General features: G+C 43.3%; 1 protein-coding gene across 3 annotated transcripts in view; it reads left to right on the forward strand.

Annotated features, from left to right (window-relative positions):
* schip1 (schwannomin interacting protein 1) overlaps nucleotides 1-22043 on the forward strand; it is a 309670-nt gene that overhangs the window by 224474 nt on the left and 63153 nt on the right. Inside the window, exon 1 of one of the 3 annotated variants that reach the window (XM_041877828.2) lies at nucleotides 20602-21181. The exons of the other annotated variants lie outside the window; for them this stretch is intronic. Within the exon in view, the coding sequence (XP_041733762.1) occupies nucleotides 21176-21181 (6 nt within the window). The 5' untranslated portion in view covers nucleotides 20602-21175. Of the gene's footprint in view, nucleotides 1-20601; nucleotides 21182-22043 lie in introns of those variants that run through there. 3 annotated transcript variants of the gene reach the window in all.

Genomic DNA, 22043 nt, shown 5'->3' on the forward strand with positions numbered 1-22043 from the left:
ACATACAGACATGCTCACAGACCTACAGACAGACAAATATGGTTTCTCTGCTGTAACAGTGAGAGGGCAGTGTCGGTTGCCATGACGCTGTGACCAGCTCCTCTCTGTAGGGGGGATATAATGAGTGGGGCGGTGAGGCGGTGCGGGGCAGGGCGGTGGTCTGCATTAACAGTGACACCAGATGAGACCCTGTGGTGGCTGAAGAGACTGAAGGCTACTGTAGACCTTGCTGTAGACACTGCTATTCTTGGTACTGAAGATCCTCACCACTCTACAAACACTGTAACACTATCCATTATGTGTACAGGGAGAGTGAGGAGGAAAAGCAGGGACGAATGGAGGTAAAATAAAGGAAACAAGTGATAAACAATAAAAATATAATTTGAATGGCTTAGTACAGTAGTGTATTCCTGGTATGTTACTGTGTGTTACTAGTTGAATCTACTGGCCCACACGTCAGATTGCTCATTCACTACAGGGCTGTGAGGGTGCGGCGTCTGTGTACAGATGTAGGTTCTTAATTTGATCACTCTTTTGTTGCTGAGAATTGTCCTGCAAAGCAGGAGATGCAAACTTGTAGTGTGTCCAAGGTTTAAAAAGGCTTCAAAAGTTGTGTAATTTCCACTTTAAATGTCAGACTTGATTTGCCTTAATGAAAAATTTATCAATCCCTACAAAAAAATCCCATTAATTAATAATCCACATAATAATTAACATTACCTGTTGCTGCAGGTGTCACGTCTCCTCCCGTTGCTCCCCTCCGGCGCTCTGATTCGCCGGTCTACTGAGCCACCGGTCTGAGCGCACCACCTCGGCAACACCGGAATGGAAACCCAACGCACCCTAATCACCTGAAGCTCACCTGCACCTCATCATCTCATCACCACCCCTATTTAGCCCTGGACTGTTCTGGATGATGTTGTGTGTGATTGTTAAGCTTCGTGTCGTTTACGCTATCGTTGTTATTTCTCTTTGTCATTGTTAAGTAAACCTTGACCTTGTTAAGTCCTGCGTCTGCGTCCTGCCTCTTCGTATACTCAGTACTCGTCACAGCAGGATTATTTTCATGCTGTAGCAAACTGGCTCAAATGAAGATCCTACGTCTTCATTTCTACGTGTGTAATCTGTTGCACACCAAATGGCTCTCGCTATATTGGAATGGAGGGGGCAGCAGTGTAGTCGGCAGGATATGACTGCGCTACCAGACAAAACCAGTCAAGTGCAAAACTAATCCACCAACCATTTGTTCTGAGTGTGACCGATGCAGTCTGCGGCCAGCGTGGGAGGTATAATTGCTCTGTGTTATTAGGATTAGCATAGTTATTGTTCCTCATAGAGACAGTGAAGGCTTTCATAACCCATAATATAGTGGTGTGTTCTCTCTCTCTCTAGGATGTTTTAGATTGCACAGGCACAGCAATAATTGAATGAAAACAGTGTTAGTGTGTGTTTTAGTTATTTTTTATTTTTTATTTAACCTTTATTTAACTAGGCAAGTGTGTGTGTGTCCAACGTCAGTAGCCTAACTGAATTTTATTAGCAGTAAGCTGTTTGTGTTCTTCTGTGGATGCATAGATAATGCACAGTATGTCTTGGTCAGCAGCCTTTCTGTCTGAGCATATTATGAGCCTGCTGTTGTGGGTGATTGTCTATGAGGGGGAGGTAGAGGGAGGTTGAGGAGGAATGTCTGAGGCAGGTCTTAATTACACTGGGTTAGGGTCAGGTATTAGCATAGAGGTGAGACCAGACAGCATTACATTAGCATGGGTTTTACTATCATACTCAGGCAATCTGTGAGATGTACGTGAGATGAAAATCTAGAGGTATCTTTGTGGGTTATAGGCTATACTGTGTGCATTGGTAAGGTTTTACTGCTACCTTCCCCTCCCTGCCCCTCAAACCAAAGGGACTGTGTCATTAAAATGTTAATGAGTTTGATCAGTTTAATAATGTCACCAGACACATTTTCATATGTAATATAATGCTGACATGAATACAGTCACTGTTTATGCTAATGAGGAGCTTTTTGGCTCTTCTTTTCAAAGGGGCCTTTTTTTTACAGCAGTGGTCATGAATTTCTTATCTTTGTCCATCACGCCTTCCCTCTCTCTCTCCCCATTCAACTCTTCCACTTATTCTCTCTCGCTCACCCTCACCCAAATCAAATCAAGCATTATTTATAGAGCACATTTCTGACATGGAATGCAACACAATGTGCTTCACAGAAAAAAAGTAAACATTTAAAAGAATATATATAAAAACTTTCATATTTACTACACAACAAACATAAGAGGATAAAAAACTAAAGAATAACAATCAAAACTGAACGACTAAAAAGCACCCTAAGGAAAAGCAAAGCTAAAATGTTGTGTTTTAAGATCTCTTTTTTTAAATTTCAGTTTCGGCCCCCCTCAGGTTCCCTGGCAGGCCATTCCAGAGGCTGAGGGCATAGTAACTAAAGGCTGCCTCTCCATGCCTCTTGGTCCTAGGCTTTGGGATATTTAAAATATTTAAGAGGACCTGAGGGACCTACTGGGTACATAACTTAAAAGCATATCTGACATGTATTGGGGTGCACAATCGTGGATTGATTTAAAAACCAATAGAATAATCTTAAAATTAATTCTATAACTCACAGGCAGCCAGTGCAGAGAACTTAAAACCAGTGTAATGTGTGCTCTCCGTCTGGTCTTGGTCAGTACCCGTGCTGCAGTATTCTGTATGTTTTGCAGTTGACAATTGCTTTCTTGGGTAGACCAGACAGAAGAGCATTATAGTAGTCAAACCTGCTTGTAATAAAAGCATGGATGAGTCTCTCTGTATCAGCCTGAGAGAGAAACGGCTGCACCTTGGCAATGTTCCTCAGGTGGTAAAAAGCTATTTTGGTCATATTCCTGATGTGTGATTCGAAACTAAGTTCAGAATTTAAATTACAACTAGGTTTTTTACCTGGTGTTTTATCTTTTATTGCCTGTATTGAATTAAAATTACTGAATTAAAATGTGTGGCCAGATTCTCTCTCTATGCTTTGGCTCCAACAGTAAGTACCTCAGTCTTGTCTTGATTTAGCTGGAGGAAGTTGTGAGCCATCCAAGTATTTAAATCACTAATACAGTCTAATAATTTATCCATGGAGTTAAATCCTCATGGTCAACAGTGTCTTGCTTGACTGATAACCAACCTAATGTTTGTTATCTTATCTCTGAGATATGCTGCAAACTCATAACATTTAGATGTGGAGGAAAGATCACATAGGTTTGCTGGGGGAGGATTTATCAGGCCATCAATGGTCGAGAAGAGCACTCTCGAATTATTCTGATTATTAGTGATCAAGTTAGAAAAATTAGCCCGTCTGGCATTTCTAATTGCCTTGTAATATATGCCAAGTTGCTCTCTCAGAATATAATAATGGACCTGCAACTTTGACTTTCTCCATTTCCGCTTTGCCTTTCTGCAATTTCTCTTTAATTGATTAGTTTCCTCACTCATCCAAGGGGCTCTCTGTTTGGATGTGACCTTTTTCAACTTTACTGGAGCTATGGCATCAATGATTGCCCTTAATTTGCTATTAACGTTATCAACTAAATCATTACAAGAGGAAGGCAGAATAGGTGATGGAGTATTGTTCATACACTCAATAAAATCCGTAGCAACTTCAGAGGTAAGATAGCATTTCTGTAGCTCAGTTGGTAGAGCATGGCGCTTGCAACGCCAAGGTTGTGGGTTTGTTTCCCACAGGGGGCCAGTATGAAAATGTATGCACTCGCTAACTGTAAGTCGCTCTGGATAAGAGCATCTGCTAAATGACTAAAATGTAAAATAGAGGATATGTCGATAGAAAGTCCCTTGGTAATAATCAAGTCCAGAGTATGGTCGTGGTTATGGGTGGGCCCAGTAACATGTTGGATAAAGTCCATAGAGCTCAAAAGATTCCGAAATTCAATGGCCTTGGAGTCAGTCTCTTTGTCAACATGAATATTAAAATCACCCAACACAATAATTGTATCATAGTTCTCAAGGACAATAGACAATAGTTCAGAGAAATCAGTAAAGAAAGTGGGGCAGTGCTTTGGTGGCCTATATAGGGTTATGGCCAGCACTGGTGGCTGATATTTGAGCAGTATCGCATGATGCTCAAAAGACCCAAAGTCGCCAAATGAAATGTCCTTACAGCTGAGAGCATTAGTAAAAATAGAGGCTGTCCCCCCACCCCTTTTCCCTTTTCTGATAGAGTATGAAAATATGTAGTCCGGGGGGAGGTTTCAATAAGAGTGGCACTACGGTCTGAAGACAGCCATGTTTCAGTGAGAAACATGCAATCAACTTTGCGCTCAGTAATGAGGTCATTGACGAGAATTACTAGTGATTGCTCTAACATTTAAAAGTGCCATATTCAATGAGTGTGGGCCACTCTGCCCCTGGGACATCTGCCTAGGGGTAACCAATTAAATAACAACCAAATTATTAACGTTACAACCACGTTTTCTGACAGTCTCCAATCTATCAGAATGGTAGGAGATGACAGTTTGTATAAACTCACTAGAAGGTGGAATTAAAGGAACATAAATTAGGTTACTCACAATAACCATAGCGCCTTTTCAATAGGAGTTTATTTGGTTTACAAGTCCTCTATTGCTTATTCTTACAGGGAGAACTGGAGCAATACCAGACCTTGTCTGTCAGTCTCTAAAACTGTTTGCAATCTTGCTGGAAATAATCCTGGAACCCCTGCGTTTAGGGTGAATCCCGTCTCTTTTAAAATGTGCTGGTTGCTCCCACAGCAAATCAAAGTTGTCACAAAAAGAGACATTCCTGTCGTTGCAAAGTTTTTTCAGGTACTCGTTTAGCGCAAAGAGTCGGCTGAATCGTTCCGAACCCCTTCGGTAGCACAAAATGGGGCCAGAGATAATTATTCTCTTCCCTGTACTAGCGAGGGTCTTTAAAAAAAATTGTAGTTCTCCTTCAGGTCCTTAGATCACCTAAAACGAAGGTTGTTAAAACCTACGTGGGTGACGATGGTGTCAATATTGGAGTAGTTGGCCAGAACCGTGGGCAAGAGGGCGCTGATGTCATGGACACTGGCTCCTGGGTGACACTGGACCTTGGTCGGTCCACAGACCGTAGGCAGGCCAAAATCTCTCACCATCGAGCTGCCCACAATGATGGTGGTAGTGATGGAATCCGATGGGGAAACAACCTGCTGAACTGTGGTGGCCGTGGGGGAGGGTGCCACTGGGCAGCCTCCCCCACTCCCGGGGCTGGTAGGTCCGTCTCAAGCGAGGCCAAGCTGTTTGATAGCTGGAACGGATCTTCTCCGATAGATGGGTGGCCAGACTGCCTCCCCGATCTCCTACACCTTGTGAGTGTCCAGTCTCACATGGGTCGCGGAGTTGAGCTTAACATCTGTCAATTGGATTGGGACAGATCAATGCCGCCTGACTCATCGACAGCTTCGCTATAGGAGGCATTTCAAACTGAGATTCGGTTTGCCTGGGTTACAGCAAGGTTGGTGTACATGAAAACCAGGTTTTCCTTTTCTCGCAGCCGAGCTAACAGCTGGAGGATCTCTTCCCTAAGATGCTTGATGGTGATGCATTGAAGGCAGACAAATCCCTGTTCCTTTTTTCAGTTCCACCTTATCTTCATCTTGTGATTGTGTGAAAATCATCTCACACCTGAAGCATTTGTGCCCAGCGGTGGATAAAAACTCTGGTGGGCTAGCACTGCTAGCATTAGCCTGCTCCATTTTCATGATGGCTAGCAGCAACCTGCTACTTAACAGGAATCCAGGACACTAACTTGCGGCCCCAGCTGTAAAGGTTGACCGCGTTGCGGAATTAGTAGCAATACAAACTTTAGCTATGATTAAAAACGATTTCATTAAAACGATTTCATAAAAACAACAAACCGAGTGTAGGCAGTACACTGTTCTGTTGCACGCTCTGACCCAGACTCAGACACATGGCCATCTCCCATCTGATTGGTTTCATTGTGGTTTGCATTCTTTCTGAGGGACTGTAATGTGAAACAATAGGGCCTGTTTCTCTCTCTCCCTTAGTTGTGATGCAGTGGTCTGTATGTGTCTGTGTTGCTGTGACAGTCCTGTCTCTCCCAGCCAGACGCTGCCCTGGACAGGCTGAGCTGGGCTGGCGTGCTCTCTCCCCCCTGCAGTAACTGTTTTGTTTGTACACTGCGATGTCTACAGACCTTAATATGTTGTAGTGTGCCACATCATCTGTTTGTGTGTGTGTGTGTGCGCGTGTGTGGGGACACAGTATGACAGAGTGGGTACGTGCATCTGTGTACCCCTTGATACACGCAGGACGGTCATTGGGAGGTCAATGTTTTGTACCCTGGTCATGTTCCACTCCCACCCCAATCACAATTACAGCCCGATGGAAATAAATAATAACCGCTTTACTGGAGTTAGTTAGTGCAATGATAATGTATCCCAGGAGTACCCCTGATCCAGCTAGCGTGGTGCACCATGAAACAGGCTCATTAACTGTGTGTTTCAGGGAGGGTTGGCTCGTTTTAGCTAGCGATCTCCTTTCCATTGGCTCTTAGACCTTGATCGATTTGACTTGGGATTGTTCACCTGAGTATGTCCCAGAGGAGAGTGTGTGTGCGTGTGTGCGCGTGCGTGTGTGTGTGCGGGCACGCGTGTGCCATGTGTCCCCACACCTGCGTTTTCTGCATGCAGTGACCCTCATCCATTACCAATTAGTGAGTGATCAATAGGTTGTTGTTGTGATGCGGTGGGATTAGTCAAATGACATTTCCCTGGCAGGGATCACGCTGACCCCTCCCTCCCTGGATAAGTGACCTTATTGTTCTGATTAGAACACAGCCCTGCTCTCCCCTATGGTATATACAGGCCCACACAACAATCTCCCTCCACACTTATCGCTCTCTGCCCTCCCTCATTCCCCCTTCTAAAAAAAGTATGTAGTGAGAACACTGCAGAATCTGACTCACAATCTGACATCTGTGGAACCTCATTTCCCACCTCTCTGTTCTTCTGTTTCTTCTTGTTCTGAACAAGGTGAGCTGTTCTTTTTTTCAGTGACAATGGGAGGGGAGGGGGGGTAGGAGCGTGACTTGGCTCTGTCCTCAGATTCCCCCAAAAAACACACCTCCTCTCTCACCGTTTCTGTTCCTTGTCTGAGCAGAGAGAGAGAGAGAGAGAGAGAGAGAGAGAGCCGTAGCACTCTTAACTTGTGATTCATTGTCCCTGTGACAATTCATTTCCACCCTCTGCTACATTTCTGTCCATCCCTTCTCTTGTCCCTCTCTCCCGCTCTCTCTAAGAACCGTAATTACTGGCCACTTAGGCTGAAAGGCCTGAGGAACAAAGGGAGGAGCAGAGAGAGGGGTCGAGAGAGAGAGATCAAGGAATGATTCTGTGTTGTGTCAATGGTTCTAAAGCGTAGTCAGTCATTCACAGGGAGAATGTTAATGCCTCTTGACCTTTTGGCAGGCAGCCAAAACATGACAAAGTGAAAACGTCATTGGCTGGTTGCCACAATGCATCTCTCTCAAAGGCTAAACTATGCCTGCGTTCTCAACTTTTAAAGGCCCAATGCAGCCATTGTTATCTCAATATCAAATTATTTCTGGGTAGCAATTAAAGGGATACTTGGGTATCTAATAGATACCCATAGCATGCTAGTAGATACCCATAGACTTCCAATCATTGGCTAACGCTAGTTAGCTTTGGCTCGGGAAACTACATCTAACTTCCTTCATACTGGACACAGAGACATAAAAATGGTATCAACAAGTTCATCTGATTCTGGGGAAGTAGATAAAGGGCATCATTGCCAACATCCCGAAGTATCCTTTTATGTATCTGACTGTGATTGCTTTAAATTAAAATGGTCAAAAAGCTTCTTAGCAAGAGCAATTTCTCAAGCAAGAATTGAACTAGGACTGTCTGATGACACATTTTACATCTTATCCAGAGCGACTTACAGGAGCAGTTAGGGTTAAGTGCCTTGCTCGATGGGGGCACCTTCACCTAGTCGGCTAAGGGATTTGAACCAGTCACCTTTCTGTTACTGGCCCAACGCTCTTAACGCCTAGGCTACCTGCCGGTACTTACACAAGCATACACACACTCACACTGCCATTCGAGCCATCCCTGAGATATAGCTGTTGAATTTGAGTCCGTAGCGTCACATAACTAGGTGACACACTCCTGTCTGGGATGTGGTGGCAGTGAGTGGTAAGGTTCTGGCAAGGGTGTAAAATGGGTTGGCAGGGGGGTAGGAAGGATTTAGGTTTTAGCTAGGGTTTTGGTTCCACCAGAGGTGAAGAGGAAGCGTAAACCTGTCACACCTGTTTGCAGCCCACTGTGCTTATCAGACAGCTTTTCCAGCCCACAGAACACATGCAGGTTGTCACCATGCAGGGCAGACCTGGGCACTGAGGGAAGGGAGGGGGGTGTTGGCTAAGGTGGCACAGGGAAAGAGGAGGCTTGTGCTAGGCATAAGAACTCACCTTGTTCACCCACCCCCAGCTCTCTCAGCTGCTGCCAGTATGGGAGGGAGCATGCATGAATTGCTCTGAGGTGAGAAGAGGCAGGGAGGTTTGGAGGGAGGGGGATGAGGGGGGCCAGTAGAGAAGGAGGGCAAGATTAACAGACTGATGTGGGATGGCGGTTTGAAAGCTTCTCTCCTCCCTCTCTAGCAGGGAAGTGAACAGATACAAGGCAGTGCAGGAGAATTCTCACTGCATCTCTCACGAGTGTGATCATCTATAGGCTGTCTAGGGTAATAATTACAACATGGACATAAGACATCCTGTACACTGAGAAAGATTCTGTATATTGTACACTATATGTTTAAGAAGACATGGTTGGAAGGGACACCAGCAAGTGGACACCAGCAAGTGCTAGGTTTGTTTCGTCATGGTGCTAGTTTGTCTCTGAAAGCCCTTATCAGGTGACCCCAACACACTGATATACAGCTGCACTGCAGAAACGACTCTGTTGCTAGGTGACTCAGCAGCACAAACCATTACACATTTTCTGATTATTTGACATTTTACACAGCAGAATGGAAACTTGATATTATTTGTAACACGTCCTCTCCATTTGTAACATCTTCTCTGATTCAAGATTACCTTGACTTACAATGCTTAATCATGTATGATTCCCTTCTCTCTCACTGTCAGTGAGCTGTGAGTTACAGTCCCTTCAGAAAGTATTCATACCCCTTTACGACTTATTCCACATTTTGTTGTGTTACAGCCTGAATTCAAAATTGATTAAATAGATATTTTGTCACCCCTCTACACACAATACCCCATAATGACAAAGTGAAAACATGTTTTTAGAAATGTTTGCAAATGTTTTGAAAATGAAATACAGAAATATCTAATTTACATAAGTATTCACACCCCTCTGCTATGACACTCCAAATTGCATCCAACTTCCTTTGATCATCCTTGAGATGTCACTACAACTTCATTGGAGTCCACATGTGGCCAATTCAATTGTTTGGATTGTATGAATATGAATTGTCTATATAAGGTCCCACATTTGACAGTGCATGTCAGAGCAGAACTATACCATGAAGTCCAAGGATAATTTCTAGAGTTTTGAAAGTTTCCAAGGGCACAGTTGTCTCCATCATTGGGAAATTGAAAAAATATGGAACCACTGACTGTCTGACCAAACTGGGCAACCGGGCAAGAAGGACCTTGGTCAGGGAGGTGACCAAGAACCCAATCACCACTCTGATAGAACTACAGAGTTCCTTGTGTGAGATGGGAACCTGCCAGAAGGACAACAGTCTCTACAGCACTTCACTAATCTTGGCTTAATGGGAGAGTGGCCAGACGGAAGCAACTTCTGAATAGAATGTAACATGACAGCATGCCTGGAGTTTGCAAAAAGACACGTGAAAGACTCTGAGATCATAAGGCAAAAGATTTGGTGGTCTGACACAAAAATTGAACTCTTTGACCTGAATGCAAAGCAGTATGTCTGGAGAAAACCAGGCAAAGCTCATCACCCGTCTAACAACATCCCTACCGTGAAGCATGGTGGTGGCACCATCATGCTATGGGGATGTTTTTCAGCACCAGGGACTGGGAGACTGTTAAGGATAGAGAGAACAATTAATGGAGCCAAATACAGGAAAATCCTTGATGAGAACCTGCTTCAGAGTTCAAACTACCTCAGATGATTTACGTTCCAATGGGACAATGACCCCAAGCATACAGCCAAAGCAACACTGGAATGGCTTTAGCACAATAATGTGAAAGTCCTTGAGTGGCCCAGCCAAAGCCTAGACTTGAATCCCATAGAAAATCTGTGGAAAGACTTGAAGATTGCTGTTCACCGCCACTCCCCATCTAATTTAACAGAGCTTGAGAAAATCTGCAAGGAAGAATAGAAGATAATCCCCAAATTTAGATGTGCAAAGCTAATACAGACATACCCAAGGTGACTCAAAGCTGTAATCGCCACCAAAGGTACTTCTACAAAGTATTGACTCATGGGTGTGAATACTTATGTAAATTGATTATTTCTGTATTTAATTTTCAATAAATGTGCAAAAATTTGTAAAAACATGTTTTCACTTTATCATTATGGGGTATTGTGTGTAGGGTGAGAGAGAACATATATTTAATACATTTTGAATTCAGGCTGTAACACAACAAAATGTGTAATAAGGCAAGGGGGATGAATACTTTCTGAAGGGACTGTAAATGTTCCCAGGTAGCCAGCAAAATAGTCAGCTCTGCTGCCAGAGAGCAGGAGAGAGGGAGAGAAGAGAGACAAAAAAGAAATAAAAGAGGGGGAGGGAGAGATGGAGCACAAGAAAACGGAGAGAGATGAAGGGAGCAGTTGAGAAGTGTGCTTATGCGTGATGGTGTCGATAATCTTTTTACTCGAGTGTGGTGCAGTGTGGAACGGTCCCCGAGGGACGTGAGGTGAGGCCTTTTTTCGGGAGAGAGCACACAGGGACCTTTCCGTTATCCACTCTGGATGTGACATTTACATTTTAGTCATTTAGCAGACGCTCTTATCCAGAGCGACTTACAGTTAGTGAGTGCATACATTTACATTTACATTTTAGTCATTTAGCAGACGCTCTTATCCAGAGCGACTTACAGGAGCAATTAGAGTTAAGTGCCTTGCTTAAGGGCACATCGACAGATTTTTCACCTAGTCGGCTCAGGGATTAGAACCAGCAACCTTTCAGTTACTGGCACAACGCTCTTACCCACTAAGCTACCTGCCGCCCACTAAGCTACCTGCATACATTGTTTTTGGTTTTTTCATACTGGTCCCCCGTGGGAAACGAACCCACAACCCTTGCGTTGCAAGCACCATGCTCTACCAACTGAGCTACACAGGACTGTGGGACAGCACATACATTTCAGCTGGAGTGGCTCGCTGCCATTATGGCTCTCACTCATTAGTGGCTGCAGAGTGCCCTGCCTTTTTATCCATTACAGCTCTGAATCAGTCACAGTTGCTCGACCCGCTGTCATTAGTTAACCTAGTCTGGAGTAACTGTGAGGGGAATGCCACCTGTTGGCTTTGGCTAATATTTAGCCAAGGCTGTTATAATATACAGTGAGTGTACAAAAGATTAAGAACCCCCCCAACTCACATTTTGCCCTCTGAACAGCCTCAATTTGTCAGGGCATTGACTTTACAAGGTTTCTAAAGCATTCCACTGGGATGCTGGCCCATGTTGACTTCAATGATTCCCACAGTTGTGTCAAGTTGGCTGGATGTCCTTTGGGTGGTGGACCATTCTTGATACACCCGGGAAACTGTTGAGTGTGAAAAACTCAGCAGTGTTGCAGTTCTTCACACAAACCGGTGCACCTGGCACCTACCACCATACCCTGTTCAAAGGCACTTCAATCTTTTGTCTTGCCCATTCACCCTCTGAATGGCACACATACACAATCCATGTCTCAATTGTCTCAAGGCATAAAAATCCTTCTTTAACCTGTCTCCTCCCCTTCATCTACACTGATTGAAGTAGATTTAACAAGTGACATCAATAAGGGATCATAGCTTTCACCTGGATTCACCTGGTGAGTCTATGTCATGGAAAGAGCAGGTGTCCTTAATGTTTTGTACACTCAGTGTATTATAGACACTTTACAATGGAGTGTAATGAGTTGTTTCTACCTGTGTTTGTCAAACCAAACCATAGCTATTTAATTCAATGAAGACCATTCTGTCTTTCCTCTTTATCAGTATGGCTTTTCATTCATGGATTGAGTCTAATCATCACTGTTGTATTTCATAATCCACTTCTAGTGCATGGCTATTAAAATTCACACTAGTTTAATAGGATCTCATTTCCTCCCTGTCTCTTGGATTACTTGTATAATCTCTGAACATCGTTCTGTCAGAACTGTGACCTAGGCATCCAACCCACACCCCTCTTTCCACTGTGAAGGATCCTGTTACAGGAATCACTATGAAAAGGGATGTAGTCCACAGAGTGCTCCAAAACTGCAGTTCACAGCAGACAGCGAAAGGCCCCTCCATCCTCGTTTTGTCTTTTTTTCAAACACCTACAAGACAATTTCCCATTGTCTCCCTCCTTGAAGTGCGACGTTTAATTTCTTCCCCAACATCCCCTCGGTCTTGCTAAAGGACTTGCGTCACACGTCTGCTGCCTGTCTTTAGTACCTATCAGGACTAAAGGCGAATGCAGAGAGCTTTATAGAAAATAGATTTCTGCTACTCTTTTATAAGTCCTTTAGGGGCTCTTATTTGTTGCGTGTTGTTTTTGATGAGTCTTGATTTCAGACTGTATAGATCCCCAAAGTGGAGGTGTCATAATACCCATAAAACCTAGCGGTTAAACAGGGAAATGGTTCCAATCGTTTTTCATTTTTCCCATAGGGGATTTTAGAAACACTTAAAATAAGGGCTATGTTTCGTGTAGGCTTACCCTGGCGTGACGTTTTGATAACCATGTAAATATCTCTCGGACAAGGTGACTTTTATCAATATATTCGTCTCTCTTTACTCTCATATTCGAAAATGCTAATTAGCATCAAAGTAGACATCATGCAAGACTACAAATCCCTGCAAGCTCCTGCAAGTCATCTCTAGCTGAAACCTTTGCTAAACGGGTATTGTGTCAATTTAAAACTTGCAAGACAGTTCACAGAACTGTCAATTTAAAGAAATGTAGCCAATTTATTCATTACTACATTTAGCTAACATTAGATCGTTAATCCAGAGATTCTTACCTTTACCTCGATTCGGCAGTCTCGTCCAGATCACCTGTTATTTGTAGTTCTTTATGATAGCCACATTAGCAGCTAATTAGCGTAAAAAAAATGTATGGGTAAATACAGACGAATATATTGATAAAAGTCACCTTGTCCCAGAGAGATTTCCACGGTTATCAAAACAGCACGCCAGGGTAAGCCTACACAAAAAACAGCCCATATTTTAAGTGCTTCTAAAATCCCCTATGGGAAAAATGAATGGTGGAAAAACGATTGGGACCATTTCCCTATTTAACTGCTCGGTTTTATGGGTGTTATGACTCATACTGTGGTCCTCTATTGGCCTCATTGCTATTCTGCTTAGTGTCCTGTCTTGCATGCACCTACAGTAATACAGTACAATAACATAAGCATCAATTAATATGTCAATATGTATGATGATTGAGGGTAGATGCAAGGCTCATAATGCAATCATCCCCCCAGCCCTCTGTTGTAATCATGTGGCCTATAGCCAAGGACCCTGATACAGTCTTTCTCTCTCTCTCTCTCTCTCTCTCTCTCTCTCTCTCTCTCTCTCTTATTGTTCCTCCCTCTCTTTCTTGTCTTCCCTTTTCACTCTTTAGCTCTCCTTATTTCCCTCTCATTTTCTATCCCCCCCTCCTCTCTCTCTCTCTTCCCTCCATCTCGCTTCTCTCCTCTCCCTCTCTCAGTCCGTCTGTCAGATATGTAGTTGAGTTATGAGGATTTGTGTGAGTGTGTGAAGCGGGACAGAGTGGTTTCTGGCGACTCCGAATAATGAATAATTGGTCTGGACAGCGTTCTGCCACCTTCCAGGGCCCTGCTGTCGTCATGATGTCGCACAAACCTTGTCTACAGCCTGTCACCTTCTCCACCCACTCAGGTGTAATGGAGTTGTCACCTATGATCTGATCTGAAGTCAGCTGTGTGTTTAACCCTCTAATGGTTCAGGTTAAGATTGTTGGGAGGGTAATCCGATTCTAGATCTGTGTTCAGGGGGGTAATTTCAACGTGGCGCAACAACACACCTCAGTCGCAGACACAGACTGCCTTCCTCACTTCCTCCCCCTTCATGTTTCTCTCTCTCTCTCTCTATCTTTTTATTCCCTCTCTAAATCAATCTCCTCTTCCTCTCCCCCTGCACTCTCTGCATTTAGTCGTTTACGGCGAAGGTGGAGAATAGAAGGAGCGTTGCATGCTTAAAGCGCCTGAGATGTTCAAATTTTTTGTGGGCAATAAATTGTGTGTATGTCGGGCAGACAACTGCGCCTCTCACTAGCTGTAGTGCTGACAGGGCACAGAGACAGAGACGGGCATGGAGGTGTGCCAGCCCAGCCAGCTGAGGGACTAGACACAGTCTGAGTCTCACAGTTGCTCTCTCTGATTTACAGGAGAAACTGTAATCCATGGTTCAGTTTTCTTTATACAGCCATTACTAACTTTAGCCACTGCTAGCTAAAAATGTATTAAAGTGATGGTGGCATGTGAGCATGTTTTTTTTTCTTATGGCCAAATCACCTTTACGTAACATCAAATCAAATATGTAATTGATTTCAGGTGATTTTAACATCATTTTTCAAAACATGCTCACATGCCCCCGTCACTTCCATAGATTTTTAGGTAGTGGTGGATAAAGTTAGCTTAAGTTTGTAATGGCTGTTTAAAGAAAACTGAACCATGAATTACAGTTTCTCCTGGTCCATAGACTACTTTCAGGGTAAGAAACCATCTAACATCAAGTTGTAAAATAGTGAACTAGTCCTTTAACTGCTGTGCTGGCTGTTTTTTATGCCTTGTTGCAGAAAAGGGAAGGATCTCAAGAGAGAAGCCATGGCAATATAAATGTGTAGGTGTTGAGATTAGGGTTGCAAAGCCACCGGTAATTTACCAAAGTTAATGGAATTTTGGTAATTAACAGAAAATCTATGTCAATCTATCGTAACTTTGGTAATTTATACTTGAATAACTTGAAAAAAATGAATTCATATATATACTATTAATTTATTATATCGGTGTCTATATTGTCCATGAATTTCTAGTAGATAGACCATATGGTTCAAGAGAAAATAGCCTAATTACTGATAAAAGCATCTATTCAACAATGGCATTATTTTCAATTAACTCTGCAACTCTTCCAACTATTGACTTTTTTCACAACTGCCACTAGTTTGTTGCGAAGATATTGACAACAAATACATATTGACATAGTACAATGAATAAAAAGGATATTTCATGCTGAAACCCTCATATTAAACACCAATGGTATTCACTAAATTGATGGTTTATATTTAAGATAATGTTTTACAGCTTTGTCATTCTATATATATATTCTTAAATCATGTTATTTAATTATTTCAAATATTTTACATGTGATAAGGTCGCACAGAAGGGCGAGAGATGATTACAGACACACCCAAATGGGCCATTAGATGTCTTGTGATAGATTACATAAAAACCTTGAAAGATACCAAAATTCTGGTAGTTTACTGTTAAACTTTCAAAGTTTCCAGTAATATACTCTCCCTTTGCAACCCTAGTTGATAGAGTGAGAGTGAGTCTCAGACTTTGAGGAAATAATTTAGATACTGTTCTGACTATTCTAACTATGAGGTATAAAAGAGAGACAATGAGAGAGGGAAGGAGGAGAGGCAGGCTAGAGGATGTTAGACTGAGAAGTATCATGACCCTAAACATAAACTTGGAGTTCTCTCCACTTTGGCACAGGGGTTAAAGGGCCTGGGGGACCACGCAAACCTGGGCCTAAATTTCTCCCCCTCCCACAGGAGGCCTCTCCTGGCTGGGCTACTTTAGTTGATTACCATCCCCTGCCTTCCCTCTAATTAGCAGCAGCCTTCAGTTTGATGTAATCAGCCTGAAGTGGGCTTCCATCTTCTGCTCCTGCAGCGATCCTGATTTCTCCTGTTACACTGATGACTCTAGTCACAACTTATAATTATAGCTCATGAAGTTAATAAGCAAACTCTCTAAAACTTCACCGGCTGTATCCCTACGGAGCAGGGTAAAGGTAAATTATATTTCCTCTCATTCAATTGAGGAGATAAACTGAAATTCAAATTCAAAAATTGTAATGTGCCATTCTTGCGTCATCTTCATCATTTCACATTAATTCTACTCCTTCCTCCCCTCGTATTATCCCCTGTCTGTCCTCTGTAGGCTGGTAGCAGTGCAGAACTGCAGATAGACACGTCCATTCTATAATGGGTTTATAAGGTCTGAAGACACTTGATAAATGTGGAGCAATGTGAATGGCTCTATCTATGGCTGGGTGACTGATTCACTCCTATTAAAACAAAGACACATTACACAAACTCAGCATTCCAATTATATTTCACCCAGGAAAGAACACTCCACAGATAGGCTCCAGTTAGGAGTCTGATGTGCTTATCATCGAAATGAATCTAATGAATGGCTTTCTACGCTGTTCGGGGGGAAAAACATGCGACTTTATGTTTTTCTAGCAACTCATTTCACACTTCGTTAACGGACGTTGTTCATCATATCAAAGGGTACAATGATAGAATCAGGTGTTAATCATCAACCTAAATGTAAGCAGCTTTCCTCAGTCAACACATTCTGCATGAAACAACATGAAACACACACACACACACATCCTACCCGTTTCTCTAAACTCACACCGTTTTGACACAGAGGCAATTGTCATACTACATTGTTAGGCTGAATACCTGTCCTTCCCATTCACATACCCGGTTGATATTCAGTACCAGTGAGTAATTTAGCCAGTCAAAGGTCAGATCTCCATTGTGGACATCTGACATCCCTATTCATCAATGATAGCCTGTCTCCCTCTCCCAATGCTCCCATAAGGTTTTGGTATTTGGTATCTTGGGGTACAGAAAGTTGGTATCTGGTATCTGGGGACGGTCGCTCTGTAGCAGTCCCAGGTCTGGATTTGTTTTACCCATCCACCTGACAAGACATGGCATGAGATGGTGACCTGAGAGGAGAGGGTTGTTAGAGTCCCCATGTGGGATTTAGTGTCTCCTAACCTAACAGGTCATTTCCCCACTCAAGGCTTGAAGGTTGTACCACAGCCATGTCCAGTCCTGTTTTTTTACGGTTCATTTTCTGTTGTGTGGTTCAACTCGAGTCTTATTTCAAGGGTGTTCTTTTTATTCCTGCTGTTCTGCCATGAAATAAAAAGAGAGAGAGACAGTTCTCCCTGTGTGGAAGCCTCCAAGGTCACTGTCTGTATTCCTCTGTCAGAGTGGGTGAGTTCCTGACGAGGCAGACAGCTTCCATTTCTCACCGAATGTCAGGCGGCCTGTTTTTTAAATGCCTGTGAGACGGATATAAGCAGAGGAATATGTTCCCTGTTTTTCAAGTATTATCTGAAAGGGTTTTTCTAGCCCTTATCTTTCTGTCAGTAATAGGACCTCAGTGATATCTGTCATATAGATAGCTTCACCATGCTGCCCAGCTCTGGGTGATTGGCAGATAGGCAGTTCCAGGTTGATCTGGGATGAGTTCTGTGCCCCTCCGAGTGCCCATATGACAGGTGATGCCTGTTGGCTGGCAGTTTCATAGCCACCTCACTGTTCATTGGCACTGCAGGGCACAGTGAGAGAAACACAACAGAGTTTGTTGATTGAAGGTGCCTGGGGTGAACCGTACTGTATGATGTTGACTGGTGAACTTCTTTTGACCACCTGTCCTAAATCAAAAAGTACAGTAAAAGTAATCTGCAATACGGTCTTCTTTTAAAGGTTGGTTGAAGACATCGATCAAAAGCCTTCTGAGTGAACTGACATGGACATCTCTATCATGTCGTTTGAGATCTTCTCTGACGCTTCAAATATGTTTCTGATCCAATTTGTAAAGGCCGGAGAGAAAATGTGGATAAAAGAATTGCTGTGGCCTTTACTTGAAGGGAGGTAATAAAGGAACTTCAAAAAGGTTGTGTACCGCAGTTGAGGGTGTGGGGGTACGTAGACGACTAAAACACACTACATTAGCCTCCTGTTGACAAGCTAATTGCCTGGTGAGAGTGTTAACTCACCCACGTCACGTTCCTCACTAGATGAGGAACCCAAAAGTGTCTCAGCTTCCCTAAAGGTATTTAACTATCTGGTAGCTCACTCTGCCTCTGTGACCAAATTGGCATTTGGGGGATTTGTCTGATGAGAAGTGGGAAATATGGGAATGGGGGGTGTGAGGCGGAGATAGGGATAGGGCCCTGTTGCCTCTCTCTTTGGGGAGATCCCTGATGGTGGTGTCCCCTCTGTAGTGAGGAGAGTGTCTCAGTGAGGGGTCTTTGAAGTAGTGCTCTTTCATTACCAGGACATAATCCTTGGTGCTGCTATTATATATGTATATATCTGTACACTGCTCCGTTCCCATCCTCCTTCAATAAACTATGTTTAGAGGTTTAAATCTAGACCGTGCGGTGTACGTGTGTTATAGGTGGTTGTAATGCTGTAAGTCTTAGTTTGATACCCATGTCTGAAAATGCTGTACTGAACAAAAACATAAACGCAACATGCAACAATTTTAAAGATTGTACTGAGTTACAGTTAATATAAGGAAATCAGTCAATTTAAATAAATTCATTAGGCCCTAATCCATGGATTTCACATGACTGGGCAGGGGTGCAGTCATGGGTGGGCCTTGGAGGGCATAGGCCCACCCACTTGGCAGCCAGGCCCACCCACAATTCGTTTTTCCCCACAAAAGGGCTTTATTACAGACAGAAATACTCCTCAGCATCCCCCCCGACCCCCCTAAGACGATCCCGCAAGTTGAAGAAGCCTGATGTGGAGCTCCTGGGCTGGCGTGGTTACACGTGGTCTGCGGTTGTGAGGCCGGTTGGACGTACTGCCAAATTTTCTAAAACAACGTTGGAGGCATCTTATGGTAGAGAAATTAACATTCCATTTTCTGGCAACAGCTCTGGTGGACATTCCTGCAGTCAGCATGCCAATTGCATGCTCCCTCAAAACTTGAGACATCTGTGGCATTGTGTTGTGTGACAAAACTGCACATTTTAAAGTGGCCGTTTATTGTCCCCAGCACAAGGTGCACCTGTGTAATAATCATGCTGTTTAATCAGCTTCTTGATATGCCATACCTGTCAGGTGGATGTAGTATCTTGGCAAAGGAGAAATGCTCACTAACAGGGATGTAATGTAATGTAAACAAATCTGTGCACAATATTTGAGAGAAATAAGCTTTTTGTGTGTATGGAAAATGTCTGGGATTTTTTATTTTAGCTCATGAACCGTGGGACCAACACTTTACATGTTGCGTTTATATTTTTGTTCAGTGTATATTACCAGATGTACCAATCATAAAACATGTCAGAGGAATAACATACGTTGTTTGTGTTAACCTTGTCTCAACCCTGTGAGTGCAGCTGTCCATATGTGCATGGAGTGAATTCAACAGTGGTAAATCTCAGATTACATCCTACCCACTGGGCACAGACGTCAGTTCAACTACTGAGTTGTCAACTAACGTGAACTCAATGTGAAATCAACAAAACATTTCACTATGTCATTGGATTTAGGTTAAAAGTTGGGTGAAAAAAAGACTAAATGCCCTTACGTTGATGACTTTTTGCAAATCCAATTAGTTTTCCACGTTGATTCAATGTCATCACATTGATTTTGGGGATTGAAATGACTTGGAAATAATATTGATTCAACCAGTTTTTGCCAAGTGGGTATTCTGCACTACTTTTGGATATACTGTAGGTAGTGCATTATATGGAGAATAGGCCTTGGCCAAAAGTGAATGAGATGTCAGAGGTCTCTAGCCAAAAGTACTGCACAATATGGAATAGGGTGTACTTTGAGACACACCCAGTGAATTCTGTGGACAGTGCTGCCCAGTGCCACCCTACTGCATGGCAGTCTGGCCAAAAGACTGTGACTCACCAGAGCTTGGTAACAAAACAGACCACAACCCTCTGGGCCAAAACACGCTCTGTCCAGAAGACTTGATTTATCTTTATGATCATCAACATAGCACTTCAATCAAGTCAAGGCACTTGTGAAAAGTCAAGTAACTTCAATTACAAAGGACATGACAGCGGTATCCTTGAGATGTCCAGGCTGCTTATAGCTTATGTATTCACAGTGTGACAGAAACTGTTGCAAACCTATTCAGAACACCAGGGCATCTTGAATTATTCAACTTGATATAGTGTTGGGCTCTTTCTCTCTCTCTCTCTCTCTCTCTCTCTCTCTCTCTCTCTCTCTCTCTCTCTCTCTCTCTCTCTCTCTCTCTCTCTCTCTCTCTCTCTCTCTAGCACTCTCTCTCTATATACTGTTTATTTATCCCTCTCTGCTTCTGTTTCGCTCTATCTGTCTCTTTCCCTCAATATACCATTCGCAAGTTCAGTGAGTGCAGAAGGCAGGGCTACTGTTCTGTCGTCAGTTTGTCCATAGAGCAGCCTGCTGCGATAGAGCGCTGGAGAAGTTGAGACGCCGCTGTGGCAGGGAGCTTATTTGCATGTGTGTGAGCGTTTAGTTGAATGGACTGGAAAGCAGATATATGTGCGAGGGGCTGACTTGTGCGGACGATAAAAACGCGCAGAGAGAGATACACATTCACATTCTCTCGCCAATCACTCTGTGAGCCTGTGCGTGCATGCGCTGAACGGTAGAAGAGACGTTTGACATCTGTACCGGGAGAGAAGAGAGGAGCGGCGATCTGGGAACGTGTCTTTTTTTTACTGAGCCTCGGGAGGACTCAAGGGTTGGGCTCCGCGGCGGATACACATAGAGCAATGACTGGACTGGCATACGCTCTCAACAATCTACCGGCTTTCTGTAATATCTCCGGATAGCGGATAATATCCTCACCGTCTCCCAAGTGTACTGACAAATAAAGATCCAATTGTTGTCTGGTATTGACTTTAAGATGTCTTGAGACAAGAGATCTTACAGAGAAAATGACAGTAAGTATTGGTGCTACGTTTGTTGTTATAACTATGCAACCCATAGGCTGGCTATTTGCATTACCTTCTTTTATGTCTTCTGTAGGTCATCGGTCATAATATATTTATTTAGAATAGGCTGTTTTCTGTCATTCAGACATTTTACTATAGGGCGTTTGCAGGTTAGTAGGCTATCATTATTACTGTGTGTGCCTGGGCTGGTTTATTATAGGAAATAGGCTCTTATTCAAAGCCTATAACAGCCTAACCATGGAGGGGTAAACCTTTTATATTGATATGTAGTGCGGTGTGGTCTATTGATAGGAACCCTGTCATCAGTGTGGTGTTGTTATTTGGGTTGTCATCTGCGGTGTGAAATTGGATGGTTCTGTCATCGCTGTTGCTGAGGATATTAGGTTTTCCCGTGACTTTTTTTAGGAACATTACATCATTTGAGGATGAATGACTCTGCATATGGCTATATGCACTCTATCTGTTTATGAAGTTGATACAGTATTTACCTGCATTAAAGGTTTGTATTAATTGGCATCGACTGAACACACTTTACCACAGCGGGTAGGCTATTGCACAGAGCAGAGGTTTGGGTAGCCTAAATGACACCCTGATGTTGGGAGAATATGCATGGGCGTTAAATGTATTGCCCACTTAGACTAATAAGCAAGTGCAAAACTGGTGTTGTAGCTTATTCAAAATTACATAAAAATGACAGGGGTTTATTATTGTGGTTCCGCGCAGCTGTCAATTTGCATGTATTGTATGGCCAAATCCACCCAGTGTAGGCTGCGAGGTTAATCGGAGAGAGGATCAACCAAAGCGGGCCCCACCGCTCCCCCGCCCGGCTGTCTTGACGGGATTTCTCTCC

The sequence above is a fragment of the Coregonus clupeaformis genome, chromosome 6 (genome assembly GCF_020615455.1).
Source record: "Coregonus clupeaformis isolate EN_2021a chromosome 6, ASM2061545v1, whole genome shotgun sequence".
In the NCBI taxonomy this organism is placed as follows: domain Eukaryota; kingdom Metazoa; phylum Chordata; class Actinopteri; order Salmoniformes; family Salmonidae; genus Coregonus; species Coregonus clupeaformis.